General features: G+C 38.9%; 2 protein-coding genes across 3 annotated transcripts in view; one reads left to right on the top strand and one right to left on the bottom strand.

The window, feature by feature from the left end:
- Positions 1 to 9,298, bottom strand: part of alg13 (ALG13 UDP-N-acetylglucosaminyltransferase subunit) — a 70,732-nt gene extending 61,434 nt beyond the window's left edge. The window contains exons 1-4 of the mRNA XM_052022324.1: positions 8,921 to 9,298; positions 6,622 to 6,784; positions 4,034 to 4,172; positions 2,133 to 2,241 (exon numbers count right to left, since the gene is read on the bottom strand). Of these exons, the coding sequence (XP_051878284.1) occupies positions 2,133 to 2,241; positions 4,034 to 4,172; positions 6,622 to 6,784; positions 8,921 to 9,142 (633 nt within the window). The 5' untranslated portion in view covers positions 9,143 to 9,298. The remainder of the gene's footprint in view (positions 1 to 2,132; positions 2,242 to 4,033; positions 4,173 to 6,621; positions 6,785 to 8,920) is intronic.
- Positions 9,149 to 27,746, top strand: part of LOC127573092 (neuronal migration protein doublecortin-like) — a 247,615-nt gene continuing 229,017 nt past the window's right edge. For both annotated transcript variants that reach the window (XM_052020949.1, XM_052020952.1), the window contains exons 1-2: positions 9,149 to 9,226; positions 27,474 to 27,565. The gene's annotated coding sequence lies outside the window, so the exon portion shown is untranslated. The remainder of the gene's footprint in view (positions 9,227 to 27,473; positions 27,566 to 27,746) is intronic.

Genomic DNA, 27,746 nt, shown 5'->3' on the forward strand with positions numbered 1-27,746 from the left:
AGAGGGCACACTGAGATAAAATTATGGCCACTTGCATCTGTTTGTAAATTCAATTTAAATCTGAAATTCAAAATGAGTCATTAGAACTGTACTGGCTGAATCCACACAATTTTAATTCAAGATTTATTGAACTTAGCCACCACAGAGAGCGACCCACTAATCAGACTCCTTAACAGACATTTGTCATGAAATATCTTAAGCTCTGAAGTAACATAAATTGTTTTGAAACTGCTGCACTCTACACTTTTATAAAAATCATAATAGCAACGTAAAACTATTATAAGGTTTCAATTCTGATCATCAAAGAACAGGAAGAGTACTGAAAATATTGAGAGCCCAAGCAGATTTACGAGGATGCTGCCTTGTACAGAGAAATACTATAAGGCTTGAAGTGGAGCCATTTTCAGTAGAGCAAAGTAGATTTCATATAGTTTAAAAAGATTAAAAGTTTGGAGAGAGTGCATGAAAAGAGATTGCTTCCATTGACTGAGGGGATGGAATAGAGGAGTGCCTCCAAGATTAAGAGGCTAACAGGTAGAGAATAGCAAAATAATAGTGTTTTAAGGCTATGGAGTGCACAACTTCAGTGTTGCAATTTTGGAGCTTATTGCAGTCTTGCATTATCAATTAGCTCATTATAAAGTTTATCATTATTTTTTCTGAATGTGATTTGTTGACTTCTTGCAGTAGTGAAGATGAAGACCATATATGTAACACATCTTGTCCATACATAACACACTTTTTACACATCTATGGCAAATATACCTGCATACAGAAAGACAAAAAAAATCCAGGAAAAACATTGACCAGCTAATACTGTATGGACAACATGAAATGTGAACAATCTCAAGGGGGTCATTTTTTCTAAATCCTCTCTATATTTTTTAACAGGATGTGAATATTGGTAGGATTTATTGTACATTCCCTGAACTGAGGGGAAAGTTAAATAGTCAACCACATTATGTACTTGAAGTCATGTGTAGGCTGTAATTAGGTAAGGGTTGCAGAGTTCCTTCCCTGTCGAGCATTTGTGAGCAGATGGGTGTTTACAACAATCAAGTAGCTTTTTGGTTACCCGTCTTCTTTCATAGCATATTTATCTAATGATTGAATTTAAATTCTTTTGCTGTCTTAGTAGGAATTGAAATCATCTTCATAATGATCTCGGTCCCTGAATACTAATCCTATGATTTAAGTACAGTACTTCTGTACTCCATCTTGAGAATAATATAACCTATACCACTTAGTCCTGACTTGAATGCCAAGCCTAATATTTGTCAATTGACTGTATTTTTGACTTGGCATTAGGAGCCTAGTGAAGAAATAAATATCTGGCAGGTTCGTTACTGACGGTAATATCATACATCAATGTGACCATTTGGATCAGGTTTAACTGCAGCTCGGAGTTGAATAGCCTAATGACTCTCAGTTCAGACTCACGCAAGTGGGGATATCTGAGCATTGTTGATATCTATTAAACTGTACTTCCAGCCAGAATGAATGGTTTCAGAAGAGAAAAAACAGTTGAAAAACATTTTTTTAAATTAATTTTTTTTAAATTTTATTTACAGCGTGTTAACAGGCCCTTCCAGCCCAACGAATCCGCACCGCCCATTTTAAACCCAAATTAACCTACCCATACGTCTTTGCAATGTGGGACGAAACCGGAGCACCCGGAGGAAACCCACGCAGACACGGGAGAACGTACAAACTCCTTACAGACAGCGACAGGAATCGAACCCCGATCACTGGCACTACGCTACCGTGCCGTTTAATTTAGTAAGCTGACCTTTGTATTTAAACCAAACTTTTACATTAGCAAAAATGCTTACATATTTTCTAATTAACAGTTACACAAGTAAATATGAAATGAAATGATGAAACATAACTTGGAAAATAGCAATGTGAGAAAACACATTTATTGCACAGACCAACTACAAATTAATACTGTATGATTTATACAGAACAACAAATTTCTTCCCTAGTTCTGTTTATAATTACATTAAAAATACCTTGGCAGAAATTATATTTCAACAGGGTGTGTTGAATACTCCAGTGTTACCACATGAAGGTTGGTATTGCAGAGATACAAAAAAAAAGTCCACTGTTCTCTAAAAAAACTAATTAGGTCATTGGAATCCTAAAACATTATCCATAAATGCTGCAAATCTTTCTGGGTGCCCTGAAGGAAATGGTTTCAGGGATGTGCAGTCCAATTTCTGTAAAGTTTTACAAAGTGTGCTGAAAATAAAGCAAAAACAAAGTTAATAATAATGACAAGAAACGTGATGTAACAATTTCTACTTCCTAAAGTGTCATTGCAAGTAACAATTTCTACTTCCTAAGGGGCCAAGACATTCCGGCACCTTTTGGCAGAGCTGAAGTAATGCTTTGCTTACAAAGTAACAGACCTAGCAAACACATTTTCAGAAACCAAGTGCAGTTTTAAAGGCAAATATAAATTGACAAGGCATTAATCAAAAATTTCTTGTAATTAACCTTATTGCTGAATGAGATTTGCTAGGAACACATCACAGTAATTCATTTCCGTTATTAATTTATATGCCAAATAACCTCTCAAAAAGGTCCAGAGGTAATCACTACGGTGGTATGAGCATGGACGGAGGATTGATAGGTAGAAGGAATAATATAACTAGTTAGAGGAACATGGTTTGTTATGAGCCCAGAATTGATGTTTTGCACTGGATGGCCCCTTTTCCTAGCCATTTGGACAGTTTATCCTTGGGGTCACTTCGACTGGCATAGCACCACCGCATTACATAATAGCTGATTAATTTTTTAAAAATGTAAAATGCTTTAAAAACCCATATTACATTGCAATGGATATCTGACTCCTTCGCGAACTTTTCAACAGTAGGCATTAATTTGACAATGATGGAGAAACTAATCCATGTCTATTATGAGAAAACAATATAATTCTGAAACAAAACCAACAAGGATCAAGTACACTGAAAGTACACTGTCCATCCTCATCCACTGTTTAGTTTTCATTTAAAATGGAGTGGCTGTCGCTCTGCTCAGCTTTATTTTCCCTTTTCACGCTATTCTGCTATTTTGTCCATGGGATCATTTTTCATATTAACCAAATCAATGAATGTGATTGGACTATTTGATCACTGAGTGCTGATCTGAATTTTTCCAATTGTCAAAATCTGCATTTTCCAGCAAAAAATATCGGATACTGATGGGTCAAACTTCTTGACTGAATTTCTCTTTCCAAGTCCAACAGCAGCAAGGAAAAAAGGGGAATAGAAGCTATTTTTAGAAATCCTTTTATAAATGAACTGGCAGATTAAATAGAAGTTTTTTTTCTCCATCAGGTTGAAATGTTGGGAAATTGAGATAAGGAGACCAATAAAACCTCTGGTAAGTTTACATTTCTATAATTTCTCATACACTTTACCAATACAAAGCCAACAAGAGTCACACAATAGCAGTTAGGAAAAGAAACCCTTGCTATTGTTTCCAGGTCACTCAGTGAGGCACGGAAAAGTTATTGCAGTGTTTCTATTCCTATGAGCTATCTCACTATCAGCTATCCAAAATAAATTCCGGGCCCCCTGGTGGACATGGTTAAAAACAACTGCCTCAGGGACCTGTTTTAAAAAGATATCACTTAAAACAAGAAAACTAAGTTAATTAATGCATACACAAGTGATTAAAATTTTAGAAGTATTACCATAGAAGACAAAGCTTGTTCCAGAGACTTCCACTATTTATCAGGACACCTTCTACATGTGCAACTGCTTGACATGAAGAAACTGTCCAATTATACCAACCCCCTGTGTGGTCTCTCAGACAGTGTAGAGAACAATAACATTGATGTATTGACTCTAGGTCTTACTTCATGGTAAGATTTCACTACATAAACTTAGAGCAGCCCTGGGCCATAAAGGGTGTGCCTTGAATGTGAAAAGAATGGTGCACATTTTAAAAGGACAGCATTTCTACAAGCCAGATCTGCACACGTTAGCTGTTCAACTCCTTTGGTTTTATACAGGATTGACTCTACCTGCAAGAACAATACAGAAGATGTCCATCACAGTGCAGCTGTTTGGCCAGTTCCAACTGGTGATTGTTCATCAATTTCTCATTAATAACAACTATGAGGGGCTTTCCTGCTTCAAGGATTTCAAGGCAACTTCCGGCACCTGCATATGTTGCACAAGGAAAAATTATGGTACAAAAAAAATCCAAATACACTCTACTGTATTTTGAGGATGGTAATGAAACATCTGCTAGAAGTATTATATTAAAACTTACTGTATAACTAGTGATAACATCATTGAGGTGACAGATCAGATCATAAATATATTCACTAATGAACACTTGGCTTTATGACAACAGTGACATATAAATTCCTCTAATTATAGGTGTAGTTTGAATTTGTTACAAAAGAGAAACTAAGTTTTATTTAACAATAAATAAAGTAACTAATAAAGAGAGATGGAGACTTTTAAACAGCTTTGCTTTTGCTCCTTCACACACAAAACTCTGGGACAATATATAAAAAGAAATTTCATATGATGCCACTGACCACTGCAATATTATTTACTTAGTGAGGTCATGCAACTCCTTACAAGTGGTCTTAGTAGACAGCACAAACAATTTTTAAAACTGAGATTAAGAGTGCTTTGATTAAATAAATATGTCAAAGATCAGGAGAAAAGGCATGTATGTGGATTAGCTCTCATGGTGCTGGCGAGTATTGTGGCCTGCCCAATGCAGCTGAATGAGTGCAACTATGGCCTCAACTCTGGGGATGTTGGCCTGAAGCAAAAGAAGCAAAAAGAAGCTTTTTGCTGCTCCCTGTATTTCTCTTGGAGTTGTTGCATGATGAAGATCATGTCCACTATGCCTCGAGATGGATGGATTCCACACTGCGGTTTGGGGTGCAACTTTTCAGCAACTGGAGAAAGACTCTGGTGATGACTTACCCTGTGGCAGACCGCAGGGAGATGACTCCAGTTGCCACAGTTGGAAAATCAATGTCAAAGGTCTCAAGGGCACAACAAAGGCAGCTCCTCACAGAGAGCACCACACAGACAAATTCTCGACTCACAGCCAATAGGCTGTCTGCAGAGTGTCCACAACTAATAGATTGCTCTGAATTCCACCGTAACTGGCAACTTTGGTTTCTATAACCAGGAGATCAAGGAGCAAACTAAGCAAATATGTGATTGGAAATTCCACCTCTCCTCGAGGAAATATAAATATTCTAGAGGTACCTGAAGACAGAGGTTCAGCAGAAAAATTGTGACCAATAGAACAAATGATGCATGGATGGAGTGCAGGAGGCTCAGCAACTCACTGACAGCCATATCATGTGCAATTTCTTCAACATTTCTTCAAAGCTAACCTCAGCCCAAAAAAGGCACCACCTCACTGAGAGATAGGATGGTGGTTTACTTATCAAAGATAGAGGCTGCGAAAGCCTGCTGGAAGGAACATTTTGAAGACCTTTTCAACTGCAATTCTTTCCTTAATATGAGCACCCTTGACTCCATCCTACCATAGTCTATTAGGTCCAGTCTCACCACCACTCCTGACCAACAACAAGTCAAAAAGGCCACATCCAAACTAAAGAAAAACAAGGTTTCGGGAGCAGGTGGTATCCTTGAAATTCTACAAATTGGTAGAAGTGATCTTCAGTCACAAATCCACAACTTCATTGTCGATACCTCAGATGAAGCAGATATATTGGAGGATAGCAGAGATCATGACCGTCATCAAGAAGTGAGACAAATCAGACCTTGGTAACTACTGGTCACAGGTTACCCATGATATTTTAGAATTGCAGAACAGGTTCTGAGGAACTATATGGCCTACTCCTAACCCTTTGTTCTTATTACAGGATATATGACACAAAATATAGATATTTAAGTTATATCTGGGTCCAATGGAGTGAATGAGCAGAAATTATTTTCACATGTGGGCAGTCTAGAGTAAGGAGAAGTAAAAATAAAATGACCATTAACAAATTAAATGAAGAATTTTCTCACACAGTAGTGAAAATGTTCAAATGAAAATTAACACAAATAAAGCAAGACAATCCATATTTTAGGGAGAACTGACATAGGGGCAAGTTTGGAAGAGGAAAGTATGGGCAGGGTCATACTAGAATCCAAAGAGATTTGTTTCTAAGTTTAAAATGGCATTTATGCTGGTTAGATCAAATGACCTTTTTTTGTGCAGTAGTTTTTATGTAATTATCACAAGACTGAGTAACAGTAAGAAATAAATATCCTTATATTTTAATCAATACTTAATGACAGTTAAATTGCAATATTACAAAAGAACTTATCTGGTGAGATACACAAAATACAGGTGAGGTTCATTCTTAACGACTATGCTGCCAGAGTTCACAATACTGCAACTAACCTCAGTGTTACAGAGCTAGGGAAAGGAAAATTTGCCAAGAGTCCTGTTGACGATCAAGAAATTCTCACTGAAAGTTATCTATGCATATTAGGCAAGAGTAAGAAAAATTCAATGAAGAATGCCCACCAAAGTAACATACACTGTTGTACTTTATTGAGCAAACACTTAACAGCTAGATTACTTTATGTTTCGTCTCTTAAAGTGCAGCTTAAAACTCACCAGCATGACTAATAACAAGTGTAGCATTCCGAATGTCATCTGCTATGGTGTCCTTGAACCTATAAAATTCAACAGTAAAATTTGTTCCAACAGAAGGCTTTGGCTCAACAGATCCACGGCCAATCTGAAGAATCAGCTTCCTGTAGCCCAGTTCTTGAAGAATCTAAGGATAAATAATAATAAATAAAGGAAGGCTGCTAACAAATCTGAACAGGGTAGGAATATGCAACAACCACAGTTGCAAATATGGGAAAATGTTAGGTTAATTCAGTAGTAAATATGTGGAACTTTAAAGTAAATGATTCAAGTACCAGATAAGAAGCATTCGACAATCCTCAAAGAACTGATGACAAAATTGCTGGAACTCTAGCATGAAACCTCCTCAAATCACCGTATATAAGAAAGGGAGCTGTAGAGCACATTACTCCCATTTCTAAAAAAGGGTATTAAAAATAATTTGGGTAAGGGAAACCAGTGAGTTGACCATCCATTATAAGGAATGTTACGGACAAATTTAGTAAAGATCATGCAGCTTCTGAATAAAAATAAAAGTTAGCTTATATGGATTAAAGAAGAGGATGAGCTCTTTTCATCCAATTGTGACAAAGGAGCTCGATATGGATGTTATACTTGGATTTCAGCAAGGCTTTTAAATAACCATGGAAAGGGTGAAACAGAAATGAAGAAGGCGGGAATGTGGAAATATTTTTACAGATAAGTGTACAGTTCATTGATCAGCAGATAACATTCTGCAGCTGTAGAGGACATTCATCACTCTGGGCAAGTATTAATGACGGATTTCTACAAGGTTCAGTTTTTCATTCTTTGATCGGAACGTTTGAAAAGACTGAAGTAAACCTTAAGTATTACATCCTTTAAAAACATCTGAAAACATCACATAAAATGAAGTACCTTGTCCAGTGACTGCCCATCTGTAGCCAATTTTTAAAAATATTGATTTACAGGACATGGGCATTACTTGTCAAAACTAGCATTTAATGTCCATCTCAATTGTTGAGTTCTCCTCCTAAACCACAATCCTTTGGGTGAAAATACCCCCACAGTGCTGCTAGGTAGGGCTGGAGTTTCCAGGATTATGATTCAGTGACAATAAAGGAACAGCAATATACTTTCCAAATCAAGTGATTGTATGACTCGGAAGGGAACTTGTATTGGCGGTGATCACAAACACATTGTTGTTCTGGGGAGACATCATGGGTTTGGTGTGGAGGCAGTGAATGTTTAGGGTGGAGTTTGGTGCCAACAAAGCAAGTTCCTTTGTCCTGGTTGGTGATGGGTTTCTTGAGATGTTGCAGTTGGAAAGATCTAGGCAAGTAAGAGCATTTCATCACATTCTAGAGATGTATGCCTTGTAATGTTTTAAAGTTATAGGAGTATCACTCCTTGTAAGATACAAAGCCTCCCACCTGCTCTTTTAATCATATCTATGTGTCTGGACCAATTGTTATTTTGTCCAAAGTGTTGATGGTGCAGAATGTGAGGATGGTCATTGAATGCCAAGAAAAAGTGGTTGGACTCTCCCTTGTTAGGGATACAGATCATGGGGAGACACCAGGCTGTTTGGAGAATTGCTGTTCCAGCCGTTGACGGATAATTTGGTGGAAGCACTAAATCATAAGTCATTTATCTTTGCTCCCCATCGTCAATTTTCCCATTTCTGACTTTAAGGGAACTACATTTAATCTTCGCTAGTCCTGTTATCTTTTTACACACTTGTAGAAGCTTTTGCAATCTACATGTATGATCCTTGCAAGTTTACTCTCAAACTATTTTTCCTCTCTTAATCAAGCCCGTGGCTGAAATCTAAACTGCTCCCAATCCTCAGGCATTGCTGACTTTTTCAGTAATTTTATAAGACTCCCATTTGGATCCAATAATATCCTTAACTTTCCTTGTAAACCATACTTTGATCCCTTTTTCCATTGTATGTCTTTACTCCAGAAAGATTTGCCTATCTTTTGCAGTTCCTGCACTTGTTCCCTAAATATGAGCCATTGCCTCTCCACTGTCTCGCCTTTTTAATGATGCCCGCCAATCCATCACTGCTAGGGCTGCGTTGATCCCACCCTCCCATAGTCCTAATTGGTGGAGACATCAGACTCTCAGCTGATGATTGGATAAAGAAAATGTCATTCTACCATCTCAACTAATGATTGGATAAGCGCTTGACAATCAGTTTCATCGTGCCAACGTAGGCGCTGATTGGGTGTGTCAAGTGTTTCCCCCTCCTTCCTTTTCATCGGGTTCAGTTTGGGCTTCATCCGCTGAGGCAACTCACCTGAATGGCCTTTTCAGAGGAAACTTCCTCGATGAGGTGGTCGAAGCTCGTGGTTCCCACCGTCACGAACACGGACTCCATGTCTCGGGAGTGCCGGGCCGCAGGCCGCGACCAACCCACGGATGGCCGACCGACAGCTGAACCGGTGGCTGATCGAAAGCGGAGCGGGTGGCCGAGCAGCAGCGCGGAGATGGTTCGGAGTTTGGGAAAGGCGTGGCGCATTTGCAGCGCAAACTGGTTTCTAATGTCTCCTTAAAAAAAATGGACCTCAAGTAATCCCCACCACAGGGACTGCAGCATTTCAAGGTAGCTCATTGCCAGCACCTTCTCGAGGCAATTAGCAACCGACATTAAATAATTTATTTATAATTAAATATCATGTTCCATCAAAGAAATACTAATTTTTTCCTCTTCTCATTTTTCTTTTAGTTTTCAACCACCCTAACCGCCTGCTGCTTGGAGACAAAATGCAGAGGCACTGATCCTCTCCTGGGTTTTTGCCGCAGCAATATTAGCACAGTAGTGTGGGCGGCACGGTAGTGTAGCGGTTAGGGTAACGCTATTACAGCGCCATTGACCCGGGTTCATTTTCGCCGCTGTCTGTAAGGAGTTTTTATGTTCTCTCTGTGTCTGTGTGGGTTTCCTCCGGGTGCTCCAGTTTCCTCCCACATTCCAAAGATGTACAGGTTAGGTGCACTTGCAGGCTGGCCCCAGCACATTCTTAGTAACGTAAAAAAATACATTTCACTGTGTGTTTCAATGTGCATGTGACTAATAAATAAATATCTAAATGCTGGAGATACTCAGCAGATCTGGCAGAATCAGGTTTATTGTCACTGACATATATATGTCCTGAAATTTGTTGTTTTTAGGCAGCAGTACTATGCAAGACATAAAAATCACTATAAGTTACCAAAAAATGTATAAATAGTGCAAAAGAGGAATAACGAGGTAGTGTTCATGGGTTCATGGGCCGTTCAGAAATCCGATGGCGGAGGGGAAGCAGCTGTTCCTAAAATGTTGAGCATCTTTAGAGAGAAGTAAAGTTAGCTTTCTAGATAACTGACTTTTAATTAGAGTTTTTTGCTTATCAGTACAGTTGATCCCCACTACAGCTGGCATTCTACAGGTGTTTCCTGAATAGTTGGAGCCCTTCCCTTGTCTAATACTTTTATATCCTGAGCCTGCTAAAATATGTAAAAATCAAAAAAAAACTACAGATGCTGGAACTCTGGAATAAAAACACAAAATACTGGAAATACTCATCAAGTTAAGTTGCATCTGTGGGAAGAGAAACAGAGCTAATGTTTCAGGTCAAAGACTCTTCAACCCGAAACATTAACTCTGTTTCTATTCCTGCAGATGTGGCTTGACCTGCTGAGTATTCCCAGCATTTTCTGTCTTGATTGTGCTAAAAGACCTCTGGCTGAGAGATGACCTAAGAGAGGCCATAGTCTGTTTGGCTTTATCAGCATTGTAAGATACATTTATTCATTAAATGATGAGCAGTGTTATTTTAATTCCACAATGATGGTTTGATGATAATTGGCTGTAATTGTTTGGAAAATAATACACTTCTATTGAGAACATACTTTATCAAATGAATAGAGATAAGTAGATGGATATGGTAGGGGATAGAATTGCATCTGATATCTAAGCAGTGAGTTCCTGATATTTATTAGGAACTAGAAATTAATCCAGACAAAATTCTATCCCAGAAGAGAGTGAATAGGAAGTTTTTTTTTAGGGCTAGGTGTTACTTTAGGTTGTTTTAGCAGCTAGCATGTTGGAATATCCAAACTAAGTTACAGAGAACTCAACCCAGGCACAGTAATTGTTTGAAGACTATGAAATTACTTCCTCTTACCTGTGTCCAGCAGGCATATTTTGGTTGTAATTGGGACAAAATGGCCATTAAGGCAATGGTTGACAGGGTTACTTGAACTGAGTAGGATGAATCCTTGCTACCCCATCTGATCTCATCAATGAACGGGCTGGTCATTAAACAATGGTGTGCCCTCACATGGAAACTCAACATGGTTCCAATTTTACAACATTAGATATGTCTACTTGGATTCATCTGGATTTCACCACACCCCACCATATTCCCAGGTTTCATGTTCCAAAAAAGAATAATCTCAGGTCAGTGATGTAAATTTAGGATCTGCTCTCTCGAATTTAGTAGTACTAGCTACTCCCATAAACAAATTCCATGCATCTTCTGTTGCTGGAGTTGGCTCACTCTGCAAAGTGACTCGGAATGACAATCCTAAGGATGTAACTATGCTCTTTCTCTAAAGTACGAACAGTACAGCATACTTTTACCTGTACCTTAATGGGTACACCAGGCCTTTTGAGGGTAAAATGAGATTCACTTCTCTGCCCTGTTGAGCCTTGCTTGAACAAAGTAATGTTTCACTGTCATCTTGCATCATAGTTTTCTAAGTCTGTCGAAGGCTTCATGCCTTTCTGTTTCAAAAGCTGACTGATAGTGCTTTATAGTATATTGGGTTTGTATATACCTTTTAAGAATGCAGTGTACCACGTGTATTTGCTTAGAAACTCGATTCTACTTACTTATCATTACCAAACAGCAGAATGGAAGAATTTACAGAGACTGCTTTGGTGATGAGATATTGCTGCTGAGGAAGCAATCAAGTGTGAAGGAAAAGAGAACATGATTCTCTAATTAGAACAATAATGATGGCAGATATGTCAATGAGCTGGATAAGTTTATGTGGTTGCAGCCAAATGATGTGTATATTGAACAATCGGAGAGTTCCTAGAGAGCAAATGATACCATCAAGATTCTGGGGAGGACAGAGAGCAAGCTGGCCCTACAGGTAAAGAGAAAGGTGACTGTTGGGACCAAAAACAGGAAGTGTTATTGAGTTCATTAATAACAAGCACAAAGTCTCTTATGTGAATCTTGTAAGAATTTTAATGGTATGTTTGAATCCAAACCTTCAGAGATTTTCGCAAGTTCCACGTTTGGTATGTGCAACCAGGGACCATATAAGATGGTGGGAAAGTATACTGACAGGTTAAAGACACTGTCAGAGGTTTTTTAGATTGGGAGCTGCAGAATCATTTGATATGTGGGCACTCAGTGAGATACTTCAAGCAAAACTTGATATGCTGGATCTGAGACTTAAGGAAATGTGCAGAATAGCCACAAGTATGGAAAGGGCATTGAAGACTGTGAAATACTTTCACATGGGACATTACTCTAAGATGCAGGGAATGGAGCAAACCCCCCACCCACACCCCCCCCAAGAGGCATTGGTGACATTCTGTTCTTCACTCCCAGGTCAAGTAGATATCATGACCACTGTCAGCAGGGAAACAGAAGGACACCTGACTACGAAAGATGGGAAAGCAGTGAGGCATGTGGGTGGAAAAAGAGGGAGTGTTTGCTTTGTCTTTCATAGAAGCCACTTGATCTCAGAATGCCCATTCAAGATTCCTAGATATTTTAATTTACACTGGATAGGGAATATTGAACAGGTGTACAAGTGCCTCAAGCTGCTGCTGCTGTAGATGATAGTTCCCATTAACCTTGGTGCAAGGGTACAAAGGTGTAAATTGATAATGTTGGGCAATGTCCATGCGGTAGAATCCTCGGGTGAAGAGGCAGACTGGGGGCATTAATGAGGAAGGCATTGTGAGAAATATTTTTGTTGTCTTTTATCAATTGATATTGAAAAAAGATGACTAAAACGCGCATTGATACCACTGCAGTCACAGGGTAAGATGTGTACTGAAAATATGTCCATTACTTTTCATTGAGGCAATAAACTGGTGTTGGGTCTCTGTGCAGGAAGGATTCTCCCAGGCTCTGGGGGATTAGACTGTTGGGTTGCCAGTGGAGACAGATGAGTCCAGTTACTTACTGTGGTTGTGGCTACAATATGGACATCGATTAGACTCGACTTGAGGGACTGTTTCATAGAACCGCCTCGCTGGGTGGTGATGAGATCCTGAAGCCACCGAGGCTGTGCTGTGCACCAGCGTCACCTAAGAAAACCACTGGTTAGGTGATCTCACAGGGCCAAGAAGTCTAGAGTGCGCACAGACAGCTACAACAAGGTGTCTCAGGTGAAAGTGCAGAGACCATGATAGGTTAAGGAACGTAGCTGCATGAGAGCCAGAAAGGCAGATCATGGTGCGACATCTGGTGTAATGAACAGTCACTGATGAGCAGTTTGAGTATATGGGATAGTGGAGACAGAGACCTTGCTTTTTCTGGGTGATGGACATATTCACAATCCATAGTAGTGAGCAGTTTGGACTCTGATTTGATTAGATGATATGGAAAAGCTGGCTCATCAGTGTTAGGAGGTTGGCTGTACCATGGCCAGAATCCACTCAGAAGGTAGAAGATGAGATGCTCAATACAAGGTGTTGTAACAGTGCTATGTCAACAAAGTTGGATGGTGCTGCTTTGGTGAAAGATACTGTGCAGGTTTCAGAAAAGGGTGCATTGTCCATGAGACTTGATGGTCATGGAGCTGCTAAGTGACCCGAACCAGACTCAGACAAAACTGGGTGTCTAGAGGGAGGATAGTGTTGCTTTGCAGAGGTGACTTAAGGAGCCTGAGGATTCCACGCAGGTTTGGTCATTCTGATGAAGGTTTAGGACACTGTTTCTGAGGTGAGTTAAGGAGTTCTGATCACTGATTGACCAGATAATCTTATTTACAACTTATCCCCATGGTCACTGTGGTTTTACCCAATCAGAGACATCCCCTCCCCCCATCTCTGCAGTTTAACAAGCTTCTTTTGTCTCCTTTTCAGTTCTGACAAAGTCTCCGACCTGAAACATTAACTCTGTTTCTCTTCCCACAGACGCAGCCTGACCTGCTGAGTACTTCGAGCATTTTCTGTATTTTGCTTTAGCATGCAGAAGTGGAGACACCCTTCCTTTGAAAGGGTCTACAGAGCAATGGAAAGGTCCAGTGGCCATGGGGAACAGAAAGTGTGCATGAAGGTTAGAAGATGGGAAGCGTTAAGAAACGTTGAGGTTAGAAATAGTCACTATTGGGTTTGTGACCCTTTGGGCAGACAGAAAAACTCCAATAATCCAGTATCCGACTGTTTAGAAATCCCAATGGTTTGGCATTTGGCTCACTGGATTTTGTTTTTAATGCTCCCTTCAAACTCACCAGGGCCTTTTCCTCCATGCTCTCTTAGAACTCACCAGGGCCCTGTTGCCCATGCTCCCTTTAAACACACTGGGGCTCTGTTTCCTGTGCTCCCTTTAAACTCACCAGGGACCATGTTTCTCATGGATGCTTTAAACCCACGAAGGTCCTGTTTCCCACACTCACTTTAAGTTCACCTGGTTTACTGGGAAATTTATTATGCTGCCTGTGTAATATTGGTATTAGTTTATTATTGTCACTTGTACTGAGGTACAGTGAAAAACTTGTCTTGCATACCGTTCGTACAGATCAATTCATTACATAGTGCAGATACATTGAGTTAGCACAGAGTGCATTGATGTAGTACAGGTAAAAACAATAACAGAATACAGAGTAAAGTGTCACAGCTACAGGGAAGTGCATTGAAGGTAGACAATAAGGTGCAAGGTCATAACAAGGTAGATTGTGAGGTCAAGAGTCCATCGTATAAGGTCAAGAGTCCATCAATAGTCTTATCACAGTGGGATAGAAGCTGTCCTTGAGCCTGGTGGTACGTCCCCTCAGGGTCCTGTATCTTCTGCCTGATGGGAGAGGAGAGAAGAGAGAATGACCCGGGTGGGTTGGGTCTTTGATTAGGCTGGCTGCTTCACCAAGGCAGCGAGAGGTATAGACAAGAGTCCATGGAGTGGAGGCTGGTTTCTGTGATGCAATATCTTAAAGACAGTGAATTAAAAATGTGTTGAGGTACTAATGGGAGTAATGTCCAATAATCTTTGATACATTGTTGTATCAACCACTGCTGTTGGGTGCTGTTTGTCACAAGAGGATGTCTGGATAGAAGGTCTATCCTTGTTATTTGCCTTGCTAAACAGCAATACATAGGAACCTGTGGATGCTAAATGCCATAGAGTCATAGCGTATGGAAACAGGCCCTTTGGCCCATTTCATCCATGCCGACCAAGATGCCCATCTAAGTTAGTCCCATTTGTCTGCGTTTGACCCACATCCCTTTAAACACTCGTGTTAAATCACCAGCTCTTTCCAGGACGATGGAAGGTTTAAATGCCTTACAACCCACCGCAGATTTCCAGGATTAAGAAAAGCACATAAATTGTTTACTGTTTCTAGCCTTTAGGGAAGTAATTTCAAAAAATACAACATTAGCATTTTAATTACTTCTCTAATTTAGAAAATATTTTGAATATTTTTGTTTAAGACACAGCCATAAATTAACTCTTTCTTTCCAAGTCTTTAGTTTGGAAAGTTGGTTGAAAAAATACCAAAATGTGACAGTTGACTTTTAGACATCATGGGAGAATGGATTGATGTTCTGTCTAGATAAACAATCTGCACTTAAACATACATCTTCACAAACAGCAGATTAAGTCATTATATTCCTCACTGTAGCATGGTGAATACTCTACTGAAAGGTAGTTCTAACAGTTGGGTCTCTTGATTTTCAGCATCAGTCCAGTTTTAAACACTCTATAGTAATCCAAAATGCACACATGTATTTTTGGATCACACACCATATAATTGCAACTAACTTTCATTGAGATCCTGTCATTAAATGAAGCAACCATGACACCAGTAAAGAAAAAGCGGCTTGGTATCTTGCTGTGTTTCAACCCTATCACAAGAGGTTAGAGCGTTAATGTTTAAAAACATTTCTTGAGAAACTAACACACTGTAATGAAGGAAGCAGTAAGGTAAAATCATTTGCTTGAAAATCAGGTGCTAATGTTGTTGCCTGTAAAACAACCCATACAGATGTGAATGGTGCCAGGTTTATGTTGAATTATTTGATCTCACCCATGGCATTATTAATAAAATATTAAATTGATTCAGAACCCGTGAAGTTGTCAGGGAGGGGAGGAGCGGAAATGGGGTGGGGGGTAAGGGATTCATTCAGTGTTCCTCCTAATATAAAGTTAACATTGGGCTTAATGCCACTATTGCTGACTGGCTTCCATTATCTATCATTGTACATGAAAGATACAAAAAGCAGCTGGCGTTTATGGAATCTATATTGCAATAGGTGGAGGAAGAAATATTGGATTAACGAGAAAGGAATTGCAAACAAAATATAAAAAATACTAGAGGGCATGCATTTAAGGTGAGAGGGGAAAAATCAAAGGAGATGTGCACAGCAAGTTTTTTTACACAGAGAGTAGTGGGTGCCTGGACTGCTCTGCCAGGGATGGTGGTGGAGGCAGATACGATAGAAGCGTTTAAGAGGCTCTTAGATAGACACATGAATATGCAGAGAATGGAGGGATATGTACCATGTGCAGGCAGAAGAGATCAGGTGACATTAGCTTAATTGGTTTGGTACAACATTGTGGGCTGAAGGGTCTGTTCCTGTCCTGTATTATTCTATGTTCTACAAAAAGGGAAGTGTTTCAGATTACCCTGAAGACATTCATTTGTACCAAATCAACTTGCAGAGCTGGGTTGTTTTTTTAGTGATTTTCACTGGTGTTTATCTTAATAGGAATTTTGTTGTGAGTTTTTGATAGCACAATTCAGCAAATAGACCAGAAACTTACTTTGCAATATAACATACTTGGTTGGCAACCAGGGATAATAGTGACCAGAGGACACCATTCAGGCCCATTAGCTTTGGATTCTAAAATATTAAGACACACAATGCAATTCCCCACTATAATTTCTGCTTCACTACAGATTTGCTTTATTCAGGAAATTTTATAACTATGGTTCTAGTGGGCTATTATAAATTCTATCCACAGGGAAAAGATGGGTTGATAATGATGCCTGCTGCAATGGACTATTATTTTACCAGTGAAAAAGGAGCACATTGCTGGTCTTTATTTCTGGAATTAAAAGTGAAAGAGAACTTAATAAACAGGGATGTGGCATTGAACAACATTTAGTTTCACTTAGTACCAGATGTTTGCAATTCAGTTTTGCAATAAATTGTCCATGAATGATCATTTTGCTTCTTTTCTATAATGAGTAGAATTATCCTTCCAAATTAAGCTGATTAAATCAATAAAGAATTTGCAAGCATCTGCTTATTTTGCTCTATACCGTGATGTGTTCAGCTGCTAGATGGCCCTCTGATTCATGATGCAAGTAGAAAAAAATACTATCTAAAGAATTTAATAGATGCAACCACTCATTCACACAGTCAAAAATAGCCAAAACACATACTTATTGACATCTGTTTTAGTATCCAATAATTCAATATTAACCTCAGATGGCTGGGATATCTGCATAACATTTGGTTAGTCATTGCCAATCTCAGAGGAATTGAATCCTAGCAGAGATTTGGGTAATAATTTAAATTAATGTACATCAGTTTGGTTTTGTTCATAGTGATGCCAAGCAGGACCTACTCAGTCTTGACCCATGCCATTTTGCCTGGTTACCATCAGGTTATGGATTGAGCCACAATCTTCTACTTGACAGGCGAGGTGCAAGTCAGGTGCATAATGAAATACTCTCAAAATCACAGAATGGTTATCGCAAGGAAAGCAACCACTCAGCTCATTAAGCCCATGCTGGCTCCATGATAGAGCAATCCAGCTGGTCTCGCTCCCCTGCCCTCTCCCTGTAGTGCTGCAAAGTCTTTCAGATATACATCCAACTCCCCACTGAACACTACAGCTGAATCTGTCTCCCCTCCTAGCCTGGAGTGTGCATTCCAGACCCTAACCACTCTGGGTAATTTTATTTCATGTCACTTTTGGTTCCTTTCCCACTCATCCTTATATATCTTTGTTTTTGCCAATGGGAAGTTTTTCTCTATATACTCTGTCTATGCCCTTCATTACTTTCAATGCCTCTATAAGAACTCCTCATAACCTCTTTGTTCCAAGGAGAACAACACCATCACAGTCAATCTACAAAACCAAAGTCCCTCTTCCCTGTAAACATCTTGAACCCTCTTCAAAGTCTCACAACTCCCCTGCAGTGTGCTGCCCAGAATGCCACATAACATTGCTTGGATGAGCGTAGCTACAATTACAAGCAAAAATATTAAAGCCATCCAGGGCAGACCCGGCTATTTGTTTGGAACCCCATTCACTACCCTAAACATTAATTTCCTCCATCATGTGGCTCCAGTGTATGCTGCTTACAAAATGCACTGCAGTCACACTCTAAGCTTTTCTGACAGCCTCTCCCACAAAAAAGACAAACACAGCAGACTCATGGGGATACCACCACATTCAGATTTCCCTCCAAGTTATGGAGCATCCTGAATGGAAAATGTATGCCATTCCTTCATCTTTGCCAGGTTTAAGTCTTGGGACTCCTATCCAATGATCCTTTATAAGTAGCTTCACCAGAAGGACTGCAGTGGTTCAGAAACGTGGCTCACCAATTTCAAAGGAAATTGGCAATAGGCAATAAATTCTGGTTTTGTTAGCAGCACCCACAAAGTGCAAATGAATAAAAAGAACAGAATTAAAGTTTCAAATTGATGTCCTTTCATTAGAGTTGAGAAAAGTTGCAGATAAACAAGCTTAAAGGTGCAGGGAAAGAGTGAAAGGGGTGGTAGTGTTACGGACTCAGTGAAAGTCCCTTTAAGATAGAGAGTGTGTGTGTATGTGTGTGTGGGGCGTGCTTACGTCAATAGAAGATAAAGGACGTAATGATGTTGAAGAAGTAAGAAGAAGAGGAAGGAGAGAGAGAGAGAAGGGAGAGAGACACCAGCCTGCTTGTTTTCTCTATCGATGGATGAGAAACAATAACTGTGTTTGCCACTGAAATCCATGTATGGAAGTTGGAAGTAATCCGGTGGAGTTCACTTTGTTGCTGACCTGTAGAAGGAAACAGGTATTTGTATGTGGACGACCACAGTTCGGATGCTTTTCGGGGTGAGGAAGTCACTACCGAGTAAACACTGAAGTGTCGTTTGGGTTCCATCGTGGAACATTTGGATTTTGTATGTACTCTCTCTATGTTTTTCTACATCTACATCTTATCTTCAGACAACGGTGGTTGTTGAAGAAGCCCTTGCTCATGTTTCACCTTATGGCTTGCAGAACTGAACTTTAAGAACCATTCAGGAACTGGGAGTTTTGGACTTTGTCACACACACACACGACGAGTTTAGTTTTGGGGTTAACGTTTGAGGTTTAACATTTTTGAATTCTAACATACTAACATTTTTACTTTTATTTTACGTATTATCATAAGTAGTGATTAATAAAATAGCTTTTAACACTAAATCATGCACAGTGTGTTTCTTTTGTTCTCGTTCAGCTTCTAATTTATTTTGCTCTCGTTCAGCCTCTATCTTTGCCAGCTGCACCTGTGCCTCAGAAATTGCTATTTCACTGCCAGGAAACTGTTTTAACACTTCCTTCTCAAACACCTTCTTTTCCACATAATGGCCAGCTATCAGTCTCTGAATATCTGCCTTTCTCATAGACTGCTTTACTTCTGTAAGGTTTAGCCTTGTAGCAATCTTTATCAAATCATCCTTTTTCGCCACCTCCAATCCCTTTTGGGTTGGTGACTCCAAAAATGCCTTAATATCCATTGCTGCTGGTTTCCACACACACAAGCCAATTAAAAAGAATTTATCAGACCTCCCTCAAAAATCTTTGGATTGAATCTCGAACAAATCTCGTCAATCTGGGGTACAATCCCAGACGACACTCGTTAACCTTGGGAACTATCCCGGACGAGCCCCCAATTTTGTCACAAACCAGCAACAAAAGAAACACACTGTGCATGATTTAGTGTTAAAAGCTATTTTATTAATCACTACTTATGATAATACGTAAAATAAAAGTAAAAATGTTAGTATGTTAGAATTCAAAAATGTTAAACCTCAAACGTTAACCCCAAAACTAAACTCGTCGTGTGTGTGTGTGACAAAGTCCAAAACTCCCAGTTCCTGAATGGTTCTTAAAGTTCAGTTCTGCAAGCCATAAGGTGAAACATGAGCAAGGGCTTCTTCAACAACCACCGTTGTCTGAAGATAAGATGTAGATGTAGAAAAACATAGAGAGAGTACATACAAAATCCAAATGTTCCACGATGGAACCCAAACGACACTTCAGTGTTTACTCGGTAGTGACTTCCTCACCCCGAAAAGCATCCGAACTGTGGTCGTCCACATACAAATACCTGTTTCCTTCTACAGGTCAGCAACAAAGTGAACTCCACCGGATTACTTCCAACTTCCATACATGGATTTCAGTGGCAAACACAGTTATTGTTTCTCATCCATCGATAGAGAAAACAAGCAGGCTGGTGTCTCTCTCCCTTCTCTCTCTCTCTCCTTCCTCTTCTTCTTACTTCTTCAACATCATTACGTCCTTTATCTTCTATTGACGTAAGCACGCCCCACACACACATACACACACACTCTCTATCTTAAAGGGACTTTCACTGAGTCCGTAACAGTAGGCTGACTGAAGTGATCTCAGTTTTCCACCAGGCTGGCTGGGTAAAAATTATCTTTTGGGTTTGAGACACAGGCTTAGAATCTTAAGTTACTGTTGATTTATCCAGAAAGATAAATAGTGTGAATTTATTGTAAATGGGATTTTATTTTATAAGCCCCATTTATGGTGACAACAAATGGAAGGAAAAGTACCATGAGGAAGAAAAATATGGACATTTTTGGACCTGCCAACAATAACATTGACTATTAAGAAGAGAACATGTGAAATGTGACATAGAGAAACAACTAAGTATATTCAAAACAGGAAATGCCACAGACCCAAAAAGCATACCACTGAAGCCCTTGCTCCAAAAATAGCCATGTCCCAAGTTCTGCAGTTCCAGTAGAACACTGGCATCTACTCAGCATGTCATGATTGCCGTCCTCCAAATGGTGTAACTAAGTTGTGCGAGAAAACTTAAGCAACATTGCCATTCAAAATAAGCAACTCGTTCACAAAATGGCTTCCAGCCACTATAGCATCACTATTAGTCTGCCAGAAGCTTTGCATCCCCACCCCCTTGCCATTTAAAATATCTCATAAGATGAAAAAGTGGTTGTTGATTGTCTTTTAGTCCTGCCTCTCTGACCTCTAAATATACCAAGCCCAAACCTTCCCTGCTTATGGCCTGCAAAAATTAAAGTGACTGCATCCCAGTTCAGTTTATTGTATGTGAACTTGGCAGCACTGGTCCACAGACCCTGGACAGATGTGACATGGCCAACTTCTGCCCTGCCAAACTAGCATTAATGATAATAATGTGATCAGTAATTTGTCTTCCTTGGTTCGTTTCTTTGATGCTTGTATCAGAAATTTGAGTATGATACCTGAAGCATAACAGGAAAGAATAACAGACAGTAGATGCGTAGAAGGGACTAACTAATTGCATTACTCTTGTGGAACAATGTAGCTTTGTTCTGCTGCTAAAGTATAGGTATGTATCCCTTTAAGGCCACACACATTGAGGTCAGCCAAGCACTGAGTCAGATCTTTCATGAGTTCAATGCTTTATAGACCGGAAAAAAAAGACCACAAGCTTTGTGCCTGGGAAAATTGGTTAAATGCATGCAGACATTGAGATACCAGTCTTATCTGTTGTCAGAGGGTTCTTGCATTCCAGTAGCTGCTCTTGCTTCTTACTTTTTCCTCAAACATGATAGATATTTACATGGCCTAGTATATGATGAATTATAAAAAACCTCTTGACATGAAGTCTTCTGATATTAGTTGATATCACATTATTATATCTCATGCATAGAGGAAATTATGCTTTACAAACAAATGAGATATGACACCAAAATTCAACTGTCGACTAATTGTGGAAAAACTCAGAAAGGAACATTTCGCAGTTGTGAATTGGTCTGCCGCGGAATGGACAGAATCTATTGGTGTACGTGAGAAGCTTAAGTGCTGAAATCACGCCATTTCTAAAATTAGCAAAGTGATTGAACATCAAAGTATCAGTTCCAAGACCAGGATTTAGAAAAAGACCAAGAAATTTGTTTAAAAGTGTAAGTGAAGCTGTTCAAATACATATCAAACTTTACCATTTGATGATGATATGATTAATGATGATGATATATCTTTATTGGTCACATGTACATTGAAACACACAGTGAAATGCACCTTTTGCATAGAGTGTTCTGGGGGCAGCCTGCAAGTGTCACCACGCTTCCAGTGCTAACACAGCATGCCCACAACTTCCTAATCCATAAGTCTTTGGAATGTGGGAGGAAACCAGGGCACCTGGAGGAAACCCATGCAGACATGGGGAGAACGTACAAACTCCTTACAGACAGCGGCGGGAATTGAACCCGAGTCACTGGCACTGTAATAGCGTTACACTAACCGCTACACTACTGTACCTGCTCACGTGAAGTATGAAGTAATTGTGAAAAGTACATTTTATTTTTAATATGTTTGTAACCTAATTTGTGGCCAATATTTCCTAGGGCACCTTTATTTTCAAGAATTGACTTGAGCTATTGAATTGCATATTTTATGAGTAAACTTTGCAGAATTGTGTTTGTTTGTTCTTGTTAGTATTCCTGTTATTTGTATTCCGATTTTTATGGGTTAATTGCAACAACTTCGATGTAACTTGTTAATATTCTTTGAAATGCAAAGAGTAAAGATGACAGATGGGTCTTGGGTAACACTTGAAGAGGGTGGACACTTAAGTCTGATAGCAAGAGACGAATAAGTAATTACAGTAAAATCCGTGGTGCCAGACTGGCAGATTTTCCAGACTATTGGTTTTTACTCTATTGATACTCCAACACACTTTTAGTTTGGCTTTTGTAGATGTGACACGGTAATATAATAAGTTTTCCAGTAAGTCTGCTAAGTTTAAAGGGAGTGCAAGAAACAAAATCACGTGAGTTTAAAAGGACTGTGGGAACAAGTGGGACTGTGAATTTAAAGAGAGGAAGGGAATGGGGCTGTGGTAAGCTTAAAAGAGCATGGGAAACTGGGCCCCAGTGGCTTTAAAAGGAATATGGCATCAAGCCCCAGTGAGTTTAAAGAGAGCATGGGAACGGGGCCCCGGTGAGTTTTATGAGAGTGTGGGGTAGGGCCCCGGAGAATTTAAAGAGAGTGGGAAACAGAATCAGGTGAGCCAGATGCCAAACCTTTAGGCTTTCCTAAACATCAGATTTTGGATTATAGAAGTTTTAATATGTATCTCTTTTCATCCATTGCTAGCAGATCTCCGTTGTTGTGTACCAGCTCAGGATCAGTCATTTCTGTTAGTCTAAACATCTTAATGGTGACGCCGTTGATTTAATGATGTTCACTCACACTGTAATATATATTCTTGTATGAATGAGTTAACCACTATAACATTCCTATCCACCTTGTGACCTGGTTCAGATATTCTTGCCATTTGCATATGTATCTGTATTACATTATTGTAAATATTATGTAATTGTATGACTGAGGAAGGTAGTACAGAAGCAAGTATACTATTTTGTATTTTTTCCACATCACTTACAGTTACACAACACTCTTTGTACAGAGTACACACAGTATCATTCATCAAGCACATGGCTTGAAGCAGATCTGAGTCTGGAAATCTAATTAATAGTGTTCTGGAAAAAAACAAGGGAAAGTCAATCACTGAGGTGCAAATGTACCCCCATCTGCTGAATATACGTAAATAAGGTGATTAAACAGTTAAACTTAGGACATACTGGTTGGTAGATTAATTAAGCACTGTAAATTTCCCATTGTGTGCAGGTGAGTTAGAGAATTTGGATAGAGTTGATGAGAATGTGGGGAGAACAACATGGGATTAGTATAATTGTGTACTTGATGGTTGGCACAGGATCATTGAGCTATAAATCAGCAGTAGAACAGATTTTTACAAATGTTTTGCGTATCCTTTTTTTTCATTAAAATAACAATGTGCAACTAATGATTGTGACAGAAAAAGCTTTCTCAAGAGATGGACTCTGAGCTGCAGAGGGTGGTGCATATATGGAACAAGCTATCAGAGGAAGTGGTTGAGGCAGGTACAATACCAACATTGGAAATACATTTGGACTGATACATGGATAGGAAAGGTTTAGAGGGACATGGACCAAACACGGGAAAATGGAACCAGCTTAAATGGGCATCTTTGTCAGCATGAACCAGTTGGGCTGAAGGGCCTGTTGCCGTGCTGTATTACTCTATGACACTAAAACAGCTGGGAAAATTGCCCCATTACTCAACATCCAGTGGGTAAACTATGCCCTGGGAATATTACCCAGGAAATCAAGGAAAGTGACAGCTGTGTCTTTGATATTCAACTTAAAAGCCTCATTGTTCCAAATTTTGTCCCACCTCAAATTATTTCTAATTTGGTTACCATTACAAGTGTGGTGACCCACCACATCGTCCATCAAACTGCTCCAATGGAGAGGTAATATTTCAGATACCTTGTCCTTGACCATCATTTTAGAAATTTTAATGAATTTTGTTGATTACTGAAAGCTTCCATTAAAGTACCTCTGCAGCAGACAACCAAAAGAGCCTCATTTTACATACCTCTTCCCCATCTCCCAACTTGGTAGCTTAGTGGGGGAAGAGAATTAAGCATCTTTAAGATGGCTCTGAAAGATTGCATCCCTTTGCAATCATGACAATATGAATATTGAAATATATTGCAAAAAATCAAACTGCTGGAGGAACTCAGTGGGTCAGGAGTCCTGATGCCAGGCTTGACCCAAACTGTCGACTATCCCTCTGCCTCCACAGCAGTTTTTTGCTGCAGATCCTAGCATCTGCAGTCTCTTGTGTATCCTGGTAAAACATATTGTTTGAACTGAGGAACTGTTTATAAAGTCTTGTCATCACACAAACTTGTCAACCTTACTCCCATTCAGCTGGGTAATTAGAAGTATGGCATGACAGAGCACTTTATTTTAGAGCTAACCTGTTATCATGCCTTTATGAGATGTGCTGATGGCTTCAGAAACAATGTGCCTACTATCACAAAAGCTGATTTAGTAGGAATCAGGAGGAATCATCTCAAACTATTCTCCATCCATCTCTCTTAATCAATGTCCTTGAGAATCCAGTGAAATATTCAGTTTTTAAAGAGTTTTTTTGAAATCATAGCAGCCAGAAATTTTAACCATCAGTTTAACATTTGTCATGTAAATTGCAATTAAGAGCTTATGCAGATGCCGTAGTTCTAAAGCAAGGTTTGCCTTTAAAGGTTTGCCTTCATTGTATTTTATAAAGTATAACAGAAATGAGATTAACTAACTGCATTATGTTGTTGCACTATTCTATTGTTGCTATTATCATATCTACAAGTCACAGCTTAGTTGAATGAACTGGGCAAAGGTCTCCATTTGCTGATGGTTGTTAGTGAAATGAGATATGGCAGTTATCAGTCTAATCCTATCTACATTACAAGTTTGCCTTCAGTCGAGCACTCAATTCATTACTCCTAGGGCGAAGACTTAGACTGTAGACATTTCAGTCAGTACCAGCTGGTGTATTTATGCTGACTGTTTCTTACTGGAAGTATTTTGGTAGTCCTACCCTTTCACCCGTTAAAGGATACCAATCCATTCCAGTCCCTAGCAACTAACATCTCTTGAAAGCAACTGAGTTTTGAAGGATAAAATTATTCAGGAAATCAGGCAGTAAGATGTTCCATCTTGGTTAATTCCTGATTATTTTCCTTTGTTCCAGTCTTTACAACAAATTCTGCATTTTAAGGTTCTGGGTATAAAATACAATCCCAACTGTATAGCTCAGATTGAGTATCATAGTATGCACCAGGGAAGCTCAGCTCATGATTGAATATGACACTGAGGTTCCAAACAGTTTGATTCTGTGAAGACTCTGATCACCTGTATGAAACAATTCCATTTGCTGAATGAAACCACAAGGAATAACGTTGAGAGTAGAATGACAGAAATTTTCAAACATTAATATTTGTGCTATACATATTTTAACTTTAATTGATTCACCAGCTCCATTTACAAAGCTATCACTTATGGCTTGACTAACCTTATCTTCATTATCTACTAACATTGTTCCTTGGATAAAGAAAACTAAGCAGTTACAAGAAAACACAATTTGAATTTAAATTATTTTCATTATAATTTTTAAAAGATGCCTGGATTCTCTAATTAAGCATACAGCTCAATGACTGCCCATTTTAATATTTTTCAATTCTCTGCTGAAAATACAGATTTAAAAAAAATAAATGCATGCAAGAGCAGAGGATTGCTTGTGTATTTCGCCTATTCAAATGTCAGCTAATTATTTTCACACTGAAAGGCTTCACTTAGAGCTCATGCACCGTCACCTAATGACTATTCAAGCCTTCTGTTGAATTCATTAATGCTAACAAAGTGGCTATAAAAAGCAAGCTGCATGCAAAAAGCAAGATCCCAGCAATATCAACTAGTTTCACAGTATGAGATTTTGTGGTTATTCAATCATAGCAATTGAATTAAAGCAGAAATAGCATAATACTTCAAGTAAATACAATAAAAAATATTGGAAGTACACTGTTGATCAGGTATCATGTATGGTGAATGAATTAAAGTTAATGTATCAGGTCAAATTACTTGCCTCAGAAGCTTTCAATACTGGTTTTCTTTTACAGAATAGTTTGTAGATATTTTTCAGCCCACAAGTGTTAGAGAATTGATTGTTAACTATTATTTGCACCATTTTAATTATTTTCTCTTTTTTGTCCTTCTCCCTCACAAATTAAACAAACCTGTGATGGGGAGGGAAATCTTTTACTTTCCTAGGCTCTGCCAATGGCTCTGGCTTGTACCACAAGAAAACCTAAAAATGGAACAAGGCCAGTATTGTATGGGGCAGTGGTGAAATCTTGGCTAGAATTCAAGATGCTTAGCTGCTATTTAAAATGAAACAAAAACATATAGCCTGAATCTTGAGGCTATAATGACAACACCATGAAATTGACAGCAATTTCAGGATTTTGCACGTGTGTAGTTTAACGTGGAAGCCACAAAGTTGTTGACAACATTCCTTTGGCAGCTGCATTGTGTTGCCGCCTTCTCCTCTATAATTAGGGCAAATCAGTGATCTGATGAAGATATCAGGTATTTATGCACCGACCATACTCAGAAATATCCTGAAAATTTAAAAAAATTTATTCCATGAGTTTTTAGCAATTCACAAAGTCATAACTACTGTTTAGCAAACTATATTTGTTTTACCTTAAGATATGTGGTCCATGTGATCCAATGTATGTGGATTATTATTTTCTCAGATAAATTTTTAAAATGATGACATTTAAAATAACAATTACTGGTTATTAACTAAACTGTTAATTCTTTACCCTTTATGTATTTTTATAACCTTATTATGAGGATAAACTCTACAATATTGCATGACTGAAGGCCGAGCAGTATCAGAGGTGTGGATTGAAATAATAATTTTAGTATTAATTATCACTGGTTAATTCATCACTTACTTTTGTTTCTGCTTTATTTCCATTTCCAGTTACTGAAACTGTACTTTCAAAATGGAACATTGATTTCACTAACCCTGAGTTATCTCTCGTGTAGATCCCAGCCTTCCTTAATCCATGTCAGGTAAGATTTCCTGAGAAATCCATATATCTGTGCAGCATCAGTGGTGAATAGATGACTATTCAACTATTGATTTGTTTGGATAGAAAATAACTTGAAAGTGCATCAGAGTGTCTTGGATGTGTAATAGGGACAGAAGTATATTTGCAATGACTAACTTCAATTCAATTACAACCTGAACTAG

This window comes from Pristis pectinata, chromosome 8, assembly GCF_009764475.1.
Source record: "Pristis pectinata isolate sPriPec2 chromosome 8, sPriPec2.1.pri, whole genome shotgun sequence".
Lineage (NCBI taxonomy): Eukaryota > Metazoa > Chordata > Chondrichthyes > Rhinopristiformes > Pristidae > Pristis > Pristis pectinata.